This window comes from Mandrillus leucophaeus, unplaced genomic scaffold (genome assembly GCF_000951045.1).
Source record: "Mandrillus leucophaeus isolate KB7577 unplaced genomic scaffold, Mleu.le_1.0 Scaffold97, whole genome shotgun sequence".
NCBI classification, from domain to species: domain Eukaryota; kingdom Metazoa; phylum Chordata; class Mammalia; order Primates; family Cercopithecidae; genus Mandrillus; species Mandrillus leucophaeus.
In genome coordinates this window covers 2062599-2075304 of record NW_012110585.1, presented here as the reverse complement: position 1 = coordinate 2075304, position 12706 = coordinate 2062599, and the positions used below count along the sequence as shown (strand labels likewise).

At 35.4% G+C, this 12706-nt stretch overlaps 1 protein-coding gene across 2 annotated transcripts in view; it reads right to left on the bottom strand.

Annotated features, from left to right (window-relative positions):
• Positions 1 to 12706, bottom strand: part of TNKS (tankyrase, TRF1-interacting ankyrin-related ADP-ribose polymerase) — a 236701-nt gene that overhangs the window by 62482 nt on the left and 161513 nt on the right. For both annotated transcript variants that reach the window (XM_011970733.1, XM_011970734.1), the window contains exons 9-11: positions 11715 to 11836; positions 10166 to 10257; positions 9996 to 10074 (exon numbers count right to left, since the gene is read on the bottom strand). In XM_011970733.1, coding sequence (XP_011826123.1) covers positions 9996 to 10074; positions 10166 to 10257; positions 11715 to 11836 — 293 coding nt within the window. The remainder of the gene's footprint in view (positions 1 to 9995; positions 10075 to 10165; positions 10258 to 11714; positions 11837 to 12706) is intronic.

Sequence of the window (12706 nt, the reverse complement as noted above, 5' to 3'; positions counted from 1 at the left end):
GAAAATTACAACATACTGTCTCTTCCCTGAATGACCATTTTTCTGACTATTTCTCATTTCCTGCTACTCCCTTCAACTACTAGACTGTAAGGTCTATGGAGGGAGCAACTCTGGTCTGGTATTTACTGCTTGCCACAATGAAGACGCTCACCAAATTCTTCTGAATGAACAGATTTTACCAAACTTTTCCCCAGAATATAAAGACAACAGAATATGTAAGCGAAGACTCTCAAAGTAGTTGATTATATTTCTTTTCTAATTTAGATAATAAAGCTAATTATACTATCTTAACTGAATTACAAGCACATTTAATCAAAAAAATGATTTGAGGATTCAAACACTACTTTTTAAAGCTTTGAAGAGTTACACACAGGAAGAAGAATCATTTAGCTAATTGTGAGACTGCTTAAGACAATGTGAAACACTGGGATCATGTTCTTAACCTGGTCAAACCTGACTCATCTTATCTTCCAGCAGACCCTAATCAGCACCCTCTACTCCAGTCAGACCAAAGTCCATGTTCATGTGCTTGCTGCTCTTTTCAGAGAAACCCTTCTTTCTGCCTTTCTGGCTTCTGAGATCCAGTGTAAGTCTCCTCATCTCCAAGAAGTCTTCCTTGATTTCTTGAAGACTTTGATTACTCCTTTTCTGAACATCTATGTCAATTTAGCACTTAACTGTCTTATAAAATTTAATACTGGGGTAGTTTTTGTTTGAGTTAAACTAAGGTTATTGAGAATATAAGTGCATGTTACAGACAGACTTTCCGGGTCCTCTAGAAAGGTCTTGCTAAAGGTACACAGTAAATTCTCAATTATATGCTGATTGATTATTTAAAGCATTTGTGTACACCCATCAAATACAAGATTAAGAAAAGAAAGGGTATTAGACAACTGGTCCCCCTGTCGCATCTTTCATCACTACCAGTAAGGCTGTTGTACTTACTCAGGAAAGGGTTCATATAAATTGTTGATGGTCTTTCACAAAACTCCCATGAAATACTAATATATTCAACTCTCACATTTGCCAGAAGAAAAATGACTGCTGATACACAGCAACAAAAAAGCACAGCCTTTAGCATTTATCAGTGGAAAACACAAGCTGCCAAACTAACTGGAGTTTTGATTTCTTTGTTACTTCTTCAGCACAGAAGAAAAACCTAAAATTGTGAACATTCAAATCATCAACATTTTTCTGGAAACTGGGTAAGAAACATACTAACTTATTCTATTATAGTTATGGGAACTCCCAATCCAGCTTGTTAAAGCATGGGAACATGATTTGATGTCACCAAAAATACTTTATGTTCAGCACTAAAGTGATTATTTTCACCAGGTTACAGAAACTGTCTCAAATAAAGAGACTGCTACATTTAATGTTATACCTCAACTGTGGTAATTAAATGCTTAAGACTGGCTTGACCTATCCATTCAGGAGTCAGAATAATGGATGTCTGGCAGTTCTGGAGGCAAAACATATTCCCACTTTTTCTTGTATCTAGAGACTGCAACCTTAGTGTATGTATTTTTATTTCTATCTGAGTAGCAAAAATGACTTCCCAGAAGATGAATAACTGAGTAAAACTATATAAAATCACAATGACATTTGGCCCAAAATGTTTAGGACATGAAATTATGATTCAAAAAATGCCACAACAGTTCTGGAAACCAGCAAGCAGACCACAAGAAAATGGCTGAGGGGAATCCTTCAATATTCTACTCAGTGTCAACAGCCTAGTCTCAAACAGCTAATCCTGAGGTCACTTCTCCCAAACTTAAAGCTATCATTGTCTACATCACTCATTTGGTAATTAATCACAAACTGTTCTGTGACATCTGTACTTACACCTTTAACTGTGAACATGTGTTTGTCTCAACCTAAAAGCGATTTCAAGTAAGCTGAGAGTTGAAAACAGTCTGTATTCTTTAGCTAGAGTGACATTGCATTTTTTCCCCCAAACCATGACACATTGAAAGTAAAAGTGAACAAATAAAAAAATTAACAGGTATTAATATATCTGTGATAGAAGAACAAATGACAGGTTCTCCAAGTATTATGAGAACCAAGTCCAAACTCTCCAACTGAGAATACGAAGATCTTGCTTTTCATTGTTTCCATTTTCTGTACCTTTTGGACTAACTAATCATGACTTCTGACTGTTTAATAAACAAACCTCTTTACTTCCCCGATTTTCAGTCCTTACTGAAAACGTATTGTTTGTATTTTGTCTATATATATTTATGTATTTAATTCCTGAACATTCCTAGCTGAAATTCTATTTTCTTCATGAAATTTCTCCAATCTTCCCCAGGCTGCCACCACCAATAGAAATAACTGTTTATTCCTCTGAATGTAAATCGATCTCTACTTCTCTTACTATATATACTACATTCCAGTTCATATAGTAGTCAAATAGACTATATCAGACAACTGTTAGATTTTAAGTTCCTTAAGAGAAGGATATTGATCAAATTCAAACTTTATATATCCTCCTAGCAGTAAGTACCATGCCTTGTATAAACAGATATTTGAAAATGGTTGTAAGTGAATGACTCACAAGAGCAACAAATTAATAACTTCTGGTGATAAAAAATACTACTTCTGACATACTGTTCCGTACATTGAACAAACATTAGGAACTACTAAAATGTTCTCTATCTAACCAAAATGCATTCCTCCTTCACTGGAAATTGAGGAAGAAGGGTAAATGCCAGTGTTTATAGAATTGCTTAATATTGAAAATGAATTTGTTTTATCTGTAATCAAAATATAATTTAAATTGATCCTAATGTTTCTACAGGTGTTTTACAAGTATTCATCATTATCATCGGTGGTATGTATAGTTAAAGCACTTCCTGTGAGGAATGAAAGAGACAAATGAACACAATTTTAATTGTTAAACAGAATACTGACATAGTAATCAGTATTTTACTTGAAATGCTTTTTAATCCTTTAATGTGTTGTGAACTCACTACAGAGTATGGAACTAGATTTCGATTTGCTAGCTGAACTTGGGTGTACTATTTGTAAACATTCGTGTGGAAATTTAAAAGAAACAATCAAATTCCCTGAAAAGATTTACATATATATATATATTATAATACCATAGGTTATCTTTGCTTGTTTCAAGGGGTACTAATCTTGCTCACATGCCTTAAGAAATAAGAAACTGAGCAAAACTGATTAGACTAGAGGGTGCCAATCCAATAAATGCCCTTACTCAACAGTGAGTCTTATTCATAATTATCCCTTTTTCATCCCCGAGACGGGACAGACCCTATCAGCTGCAGGTGGTATACTTCTAAGCCAAGGACACATAAAGTATGGGTTGTAAAAGACCACATTTAGGCCACAGAGAAATAATACAGAAAAATCCAGTCTGCAGAAAGAAGAATGAAGCAGATGAACAAACACTGGCAGAGAAAAGAAACCATGCAACCTCAGAGAGAGAGAGACAGAGACAGGGAGCGACAGAGACACAGAAGTGGGGAAAGAGGGAGAAACAGGGAGAGAGAGGCATAGAGAATTGCAGCCAATGTACCTAACAGTTTCTAAATTCCTTGTTCTGGTCTTTTGTGAATCTCAGCTACAATTCTTACATATTATTTCTGGGAGATAACCATATGGGTTTCTCACAGAAGTAATAAACATATTTATATTAATATACATTTATATTAGTATAAAATAGATTTCCATTTGTGTTTAATCTAGATTGAGTTGGTTTGTTACTGAGAACTAAAATGTCTCTGGGACACTTGCCCCTTTGGACTTTATTTTGGTATGATGAAACCTCAGATATTATTTGCATTGTAAAAGATACTTAAGATCTACAGTATCTTTAAAAGTACTTTAACGTCTTTGGGCTAATAATCTACTTATCAATCTACCTCTAGAAAAGCATTAATAAAACTCTTATAATGGGCTGACACATCTCCCCAAGTGAGCAAAGACTCGTGATTGCTTCTAAATGTGAGAAATAAGCCTATTACATGTCAATTATTATGTCACAATATCTTCTTAAACACAATGTAAATAAATCTGTCAAATTAACACACACGAACATGAACTGTCAAAAAATTCCTTCATGTTTCACGTATTTAACAGATACACATAATGACAAAATAGCCCTGCTTTATATATGAAAAAATGCATTTATGAATTAAACTTCTTGAATACCATATGCAGTTGGGGCATAAGTTTTCTTAATAATGAGAGCAGACAATTCACTAGTGATAGAATGCAGAATGCTAGGGCAGACTAACCATAATAAAGAAAAAATTGCTACATGGAGGATAAAAATCTTCATGTCTTTCCTATTTAGACTCTATAGTACTCCCAAAAAGCAGAGGATAATAAATTATTGATTTTTTTTAAGGTACAAAAGTTTACTCCTAGTAAATGAGGATTTTTCAGATGAATTGGTTAATGCTCAAATGTTCTTATAACTCTCCTTTCCTTACTAGCAATTTGTTTTCTAATGTTTTGCTGAATATTGCCCCCTTCCCCCTCTAGAGCCACAGCCATCCTCCACCTTGCTCTGGGTCCTGAGAAAAATCACTTCTATGAACCACATCAACAGACTCTTTTGGTCTTCACTGTTTTGATGAATTTGGCCATGGGCACTGGGAGGAGATGGGGGGCACTGGGAGGAGATGGGGGGCACTGGGAGGAGACAGAGGACAGCAGGACACTGAAGAATAAGATTAGATACATCCTATGATCAAAGGCTACAGGTGCTGCCAGGTGGCCTTTTCCATATAGCTACCATCTTCCAGTGCCAAGAACCTCCTTTCCCTTGTACCTTCAGACCAGAGATGATCACACCTCCCCCTTTGCTGCTAGTACAACCTCATTCCTTGCTGCTTTCCTTGAACCTTGCCCACGTTTGTATATAATTCCTTTATTAAACTTGAATCAAATTGCCCACTTTAAGTGTGCAGTTTATTGCCAAGACCCTGATATACATCTCTACCTCTATCTCGCTAGAATTTCTCCTTCAAAAGCTACCAAAGCCCTCATATAAAAACTGTCTAAGTAAATGCCCCAGTCTGCCTTGATTTCTCTCTATGGCACTGGTCACCTGCTGCTTCTTCATACTCCCCCTGTACTCCACAGACAGTGTGACAGAACTTGAGCTTTCTCTTCCCACCACTGCTCCATAAACATGGGCAATCCTCAAATGATCTTTCCTTAACTCTCTTCTTTCCATGCTTTCTCTACCAGGGACCCTACTCACTCCCAAAATATAGAATCACTATGTCAATTATCAGTAGATCTTTCTAATCTTAAACTCTTTTATACTCTAATGTTGTCTTTCCAACTGCTGGTTTTATTAAATGTCTTTCTATAATATCAACTTCAAGTAGAAAATCATTATCATGGCATAGGAAACCAGTGTTTCTCTGTAGCTTTCTTACTTCCATTAATTGCACCACCATGTTCAAAGTCCACTCTAACACCCAATTCATTTCCAGGTAATACAATTATTCCTTCATAAGTGGCTTTTATCTTTCTCTTCCTTCTTCATTACTAATGCTGCTAAATTGATTCGGGACTGAAGTCAAGTTTGGTAACTGCATTAACTTTCAAACTGGTTTTTCCCACAGTGTCTAGTACAGTCTTGATTATTTTGCATGCCAGTATTTATTGAGTTAGTGGATCAAACCCAATTATGAAGGGATTAGATATGTGTCTTACAAAATTTAGATAATTAAAGGGAAGTACACAGTATATACATGTTTGAAAAGACAAATGTGGAAAAAATTGCTCATATTCACAAATAACCAAAACATTATCTGTGTGTTAAGCACTATACTACATATTTATATACATACGCTCATTTGATTAAAAAAAAAACAAACCTGTAGGGAGGTTGCTTCACATATCACTGATTAGTCAATTGAGACTCAGGGAAATTTAGTCCAAGGCCATAAAACTAGAAAGTGGAGGATTCTAAACTCAAAAGCATGCTTGTCTAGGTTACGTATGGCATACATTTAGTTTAACAGCAAACCTGAAGTTTGTATGTATTATCAGGCTTTGGGCAAAAGAATGCTTTGATTTATAAAAATATTACTAAGTTCTGTCAAAGTAAGACAAATTACTTAATGGTAATTAGGTCTTCATCCCAAATTCTTCTGCCTTGCCTGAGAAATTGACTTATCAGGAGTAGGGGAAGGCAGCAGGGTGGCAAAAGCAGTGGAAGACGGCTGAATCCTAATTAAAAACTGGTGCTGCTTGTTCAGAAGGTGCTTCTAGAATCAGATGGAAACCATGAGTTACCTGAAAATCATACAGAAACCATGATTTCCTCAGAAAGAAATACTATACAAGCAAAAATGGGAGCCCAACAATAGCCAAATGAGTTTCTTACAGGCAGTTTTTTACAAACACATTAATCACCAGATACACCAACCATGAGGACCAACATCCTGCCTTGGGATGGTGGAAAAAGTAAATAGGAGTTGTTATGGCATTTGATATCTACTGATAGCAATTGATATCTATGGGTTCATAACTCTGATTAAATATACCTTTCCTCTTTTTTAAGTGCCCACTAGCAAGTGTTATCAATGTAGCTGAACTATAGTGGAAAGAACAGGGTGAACACACAAGTCTAGAAGTTCTTCTACATCATTGACAGGGCTGTTCACAATTGTTCATGCCCTACTGATGAACTAAGATGTTACTGATGAAAATGCATTGTGCACATGAAGGGCAAAGAAAGAGTGAGAACCACAGACCTAGAGAAAGGCTGACTAGAACAAGTCATAAAATAATGTTATTTTTCACTGAACCTTTATAAAATAAAATGCCTGATGGGAGACGATAAATAGATACTATTTTCCCAAAATGAAAGGCATTATTCCAAATTTTTCAGGAGCATTATAAATGTCATTAGATATTTACAAAAACAGGTCAATGATAAATGTACAGAACTCGTTAAGTGCAGCAGAAAGTTCACTTAGCTTAGTATTTTCTGCTTGAAAGAGCAACAAGATGTTACTTACATAATAATGCAGTAGTCGTACCTACAAAATAGGTAATACATCTGTAGAACTCTGTTCCCTTTTATCTCACTTTGTCTTGATTTCATAAATTAAAAACAAAGCAGTGATATCCAGATTTTTAAATCACACACCCTCCAGGTAAAAAAGTTTTGAGAACACTTAATATATGTATATGAATTTCTTTGTAAATTATAACCAAGAAGTGCTACACTATTATAAAACTTATACAAAGAGAATTTATGAAGGATGAGAAAGAGATGAAGTAATTAAAAATTTAAAAAGATTTTATGATTATTATTTTTTGAGATACAGTACTGCTTTGTCACCCAGGCTAGACTGTAGTGGCATGATCACAGCTCACTGCAGCCTCGACCTCCTAGGCTCAAGTGATTTTCCCACCTCAGCCTCCTGAGTGGCTGAGACTACAGGCATGCGCCACCACATTTGGCTAATTTTTTTTTATTATTTGTAGAGAGAGGGTCGGCCTATGTTGCCCAGCTGGTCTCAAAATCCTGGGCTCAAGCGATCCTCCTGCCTCGGCCTCCCAAAGTGCTGGGATTAAGGCATAGGCTATGGCGCCAGTCCAAAACATATTTTAATTACTAATGCTAGAAAATACCCACTGACTATAGTTTAAACATTAAAAAAAAATTATAAAAATTGTGATATTAGGAATTTGAGGGTTTAATTTTAGGTTCATTTTATTTTTCTTTTCTTTAGAGACAGAGTCTTGCTCTGTTGCCCAGGCTGAAGTGCAGTGGTATGATCATATCTCACTGCAGCCTCAAACTCCTGGGATCAAGTGATCCTCCTGCCTCAGCCTCCCGAGTGGCTAGGACTATAGGTGCACACCACCACAACTGGCTAATTTTTTACTTCGTTGTAGAGATAGTGTCTTGCTATGTTGCCTAGGTTGGTGTCGAAGTCCTGGCCTCAAGGAATCCTCCTGCCTTTGCCTCCTAAAGCTCTGGGATTACAGGAGTGATTACGGGCCACCACACATGGCTCTAAGTTCATTTTTGATAATTAGTTTGAATGGCTGTATTAGTTGAAAAGATTTCATACAGATATATGGAGCCAATGAAATAAATGCATTATTAACTATGCCTACTCAATCACAATGCTTATTTTTAATGTAATTTACTAATTATGCTAAGGTTTTCATTGAAATTCTGTAGTAAAATTCCATCTTTACTGATGTTCTTGCAAAGTTATTAGGAAATGTTGCCTTACAATGTTTTGAAAGATTCAAAATCTACCCTAAACCCAAATTAAGGAAGACTTTTGAACAGGTTAGAAAATTCTGTTTTTGTGTTTTTAAAATTATGTAGATATGACAGGTGGGTGATTCATTTATATCATTTTTCAGCAAAATCACAGAACAGTGAACATTTTCTAAAAATCTATTTTCAAAATGTTCTCTTCATTTTTTAAAGTTTGTTTTTAAAAAGCAGTTACTTTATCATTCACCTAAAGTGTGCAACTTTTACCTTTAAGGATCTGATTATGTTTCATTTTTAAAGGGTATCCATATACAAGTCATGGTCATTTGTCCTCAGAGAACTATTCGCAAATTTTGAACCCTTTTATTTTCATTAAAAAGAGCACAACTATGACAACGCCTTAAAATACTACTTCACAAGATAACCAGACCACCTTTTTATGCTACAAAACCGTGTCAGGGTCACACTCCCTGTGTCCCTTGTCAGGGTCACTTCTCTGATCAAGTATGATATTTATAAAAGTTCTACCATTTAGGATAATATCCATAAATTCAACTCATTTGGACACATGTAAAGTCCACTATGCCAAAATATGCTGAAAGGGAACAAATGAGTGAGTTTGCCACTGTCAGTCCCTGGATACTAACAAGTCCCACTCTTCTTCAGGAACCCTTGATATCTGACATGAGTCAGACTGGCTGACACATGGATCTAGTGAGAGTGCTGGCATCATCTTTGTATTCAATAATGGTAAATATTAATTTCCTTATTCTTAAATAAAAATATTATAAATTGAAATGCTAGGATTTTTCCAATAGGGCATCTTGTATGCTCCACAGGGAGTCTGTACCCTACCTTGGAGACTACAGTTTTGAAATATACATTCTTGAGCATGAAAAAATCTACAATTTCAAGTCACCTCTAAAAAACAACCAGTTTGCTTCTTTCCTCTCTTAAGTGCTTGACAAAGTTTCAGACTATACCATTCAGAAAATGCCAATAAAAATTATTAAATATGTCATATTTCTTTAGTGTAGAGGGTGAGAAAATTATCATTACAAATTTGAAAGCATACAATTTTTTTTTTTTTTTTGAGATGGAGTCTCGCTCTGTTGCCCAGGCTGGAGTGCAGTGGCCCGATCTCGGCTCACTGCAAGCTCTGCCTCCCGGGTTCATGCCATTCAACTCCCTCAGCCTCCCAAACAGCCGGGACTACAGGTGCCTGCCACCACGCCCAGCTAAGTTTTTGTATTTTTAGTAAAGATGGGGTTTCACCATGTTAGCCAGGATGGTCTTATCTCCTGATCTCGTGATCCACCTGCCTCGGCCTCCCAAAGTGCTGGGATTACAGGCACGAGCCACCACGCCCGGCCACAAATGTTTGTTAGAATAAGTAGAGCTATTCTGATGCTATCATTTACAAAATTTATTTTCTGATAAATGATTATTCAAATGGTGACTATCAAAATATATCAATATGGTATTAACTGAAAATAGTGTAAAGTTTAAATCTATTTCAAATGACTGTAGCTACATTTTATTGCTTTATAGAAGGGTGACATTAAAGGATCAAGAAACAGGTAACTTTTTATTAGAAACAAGATTTAAATCAGCTTTATAGGAGAATCTATGAATTTAAGTACAAACTAATAGTCCTTTATAAAATTAGTTTCTTCAGAAAAATCGGAGAGAGAGAAGCAGTGTTAAGAGCAGCTGGCTGCTCAGTGCAGAGTCGGGCACTCTGCTCAGGTGTGTGCCTCACCTTGGCGCCATGCTTATGCAGAACTTCCATGACATCATTATGGGCTCTCTCTGCTGCAACATGCAGGGGAGTCATGAAACTACAGAAAAGAGAAAAGGAAAGGTAATTGTCTCTCTTTTATTGCATTTCCTTTTTAGAAACTGAACAACTCTTTCTGCAATTATACTTACTCTTTATTTTTTTCATTAACATTTGCTCCTTTTCTAAGTAACAATTCTGTCACTTGTTTTCGTTTGGGATGCAGAGAGGCCACAGCACAGTGCTATAAGGTAAACAAAACCAAGTTAATAAAATACACTTCTATATGTACAGTAGCTCTTGGAATTGAACAGCATCTGCTGACCATTAAAACACTGTTATCTCAGTGTATCAGAACATATGTATATGTTTTACATCACAGAGATGATCTGTATTCTTTCTATGTATAGTGGAAATACAAAACATAAGCGTTCAAACCAAGGTGAAATTATGCTCTTAGTTAAACATTAAGAGAGATCTTATTTCTTTTGGCTTAGCCAATAAATAAATATTCACTATATATTCCATGGAAAGCATCATAATACATATGCCTCTTCAAAGCTGCAGAAATCTATAACTAAGTTACTCAATCTTTCATTAGGCTACCAGCCACACAAGTCAGTATTTCTCAAGGTCTTCTACAGAGGTACTCCCACCACTACAGGAGAAGTTTATATGCCCAAGGATAAGCAAGAAAATGATATAACTGAAGAGGTTTAGAGAAAGAAATATTCTCAGAAATTTTATGTTTTACCATAATATTTTTACAACTTTTTTATTCTGCTTCATTTTAATATTTGTATTAAAATTTAAAAATAAAAAACTACTTACAACTAAATAAAATGAATACTCAAAAAAAGTGGGTCAGGTTTATTCCGTTGGTCTGAATATCTCCTAGCATAATACTGTGTAGCTTCAATCTATCTCAACCCTACTTCGAGAGACATGTATTTAAGTGTATCTATAGTTAGCCTATTTTGGTTTGGTCAACCTTTTAATGTTGTTTTATGCAGATACTGACTAAGGTTTGACCTCTTGTGTCACATATATGTAAGAATATTAATTAGGTGTACTTAAGGTGTGTGATGCAGGCATCACATATGCTTAAATTCTGAATTTAGGAGCAATCACTAACCACTCTCTAGCTGAGCCTTAATGTGTCAATGACAAAGAAAATAAATCTTTCTGAAAGTGCATTTGAAGAAAACATGGATAGTTTTAAGAATAACTTGCATAGTATCAAACAAAAAATTCATGATCTTGCCAATTTTCTACCATGAATATAATCAGTACTTTGAATACAATTACTCAAAAAGATAATGCAAGTATCTGAAAATATACTTTAATCTTCTACAGAAGGAAATCTAGTATTTATCTAGCAAACACAAGGAAAAAAATTCTATTGGAAAATTGTATCTTGTATTTTATGAAAGCACTGGCCGCAAAAGTGGATTTGTTATAATGAGGTTGGGAAGACAAAGGTAAAACAATTTCCAAATCGAGGTTGAGCAAATGTCAATTCTCTCACCCATGAAAAGAATCATCCCCCAAACTAAGTTTAAAAATCAATGCAACCAAAATTAAAATGCAGATTCCTGGCATTTCAGATACTAAAGTTACTTTAAGGTTTCTGAAATGAAAATCATATTTTGTGCCTACATTATTTCAGACCCAGGGAACAGGTTAACAATAAAATCTTACCAGTGCAGTTTCATGAGACTGTGGTTGTTTGAAATTAATGATTTCCAGAGCAAGTGTTTTTTTAACTTTAGCTAAGTCTGCTTCTCTGGCTGCTTGTAGTAAAGAATGACCTTTAAATTCATCTGTCAATGAAACAATGGTTGACATAAAAAAGGATTTAAAATGTATAAAAATCCAGCATGATTATAAATAAGTAGGAATATTACTATTTTATGAATTTCTCTATTTTAGCAATAGCAGCAATGTGACAATATGATGATAAAAATGCAAAAGAGGATGTAGATTAATGAAAAATTGTGAAGTATTAATGCTCTGAAATAAGACTGTTTCACGCTCTCAGAGTCATAAAAATACACCTATAAGACACTTATTGCAGCAAAACTTTGAAACGGGAAACCTAAATGTCCACCAAAAGGAAACCAGTTAAATAATCTGTGCACACATATGCTGTAACACTTTCTAGCTCTTACACAAGAGATAGGTCTACACACACTGACATGAAAGTATACAGTGGTACGTGAAAATTCAAAAAGGAAAGGACAGGCTGATGCATTTTTTTGTATTATCACTACTCTTGCTACTACTATTGCCACCATAAGTACACCATAAGTAATGGTGTAGAGAACATTTACAGAAATATTCACCAAAATATTAATGGTGATTAGGTCTTGACACAGAAAAGGAAAGGACTTAAAATATGGGAGAAAAGCAGAACTTGAACATTTTTCAAAGAACAATTAATAGCTTATTATTTTCATCAGCAGGTGAGAGATTTTTTTGAAAAGCTGTATCTAAATTAATTGCATGAATGAGAATCCAATATTCTTATTAAAAATGTCTTGTTTTGGCCGGGCACGGTGGCTCAAGCCTGTAATCCCAGCACTTTGGGAGGCCGAGACGGGCGGATCACAAGGTCAGGAGATCGAGAGCATCCTGGCAAACCCGGTGAAACCCCGTCTCTACTAAAAAGTACAAAAAAAAAAACTAGCCGG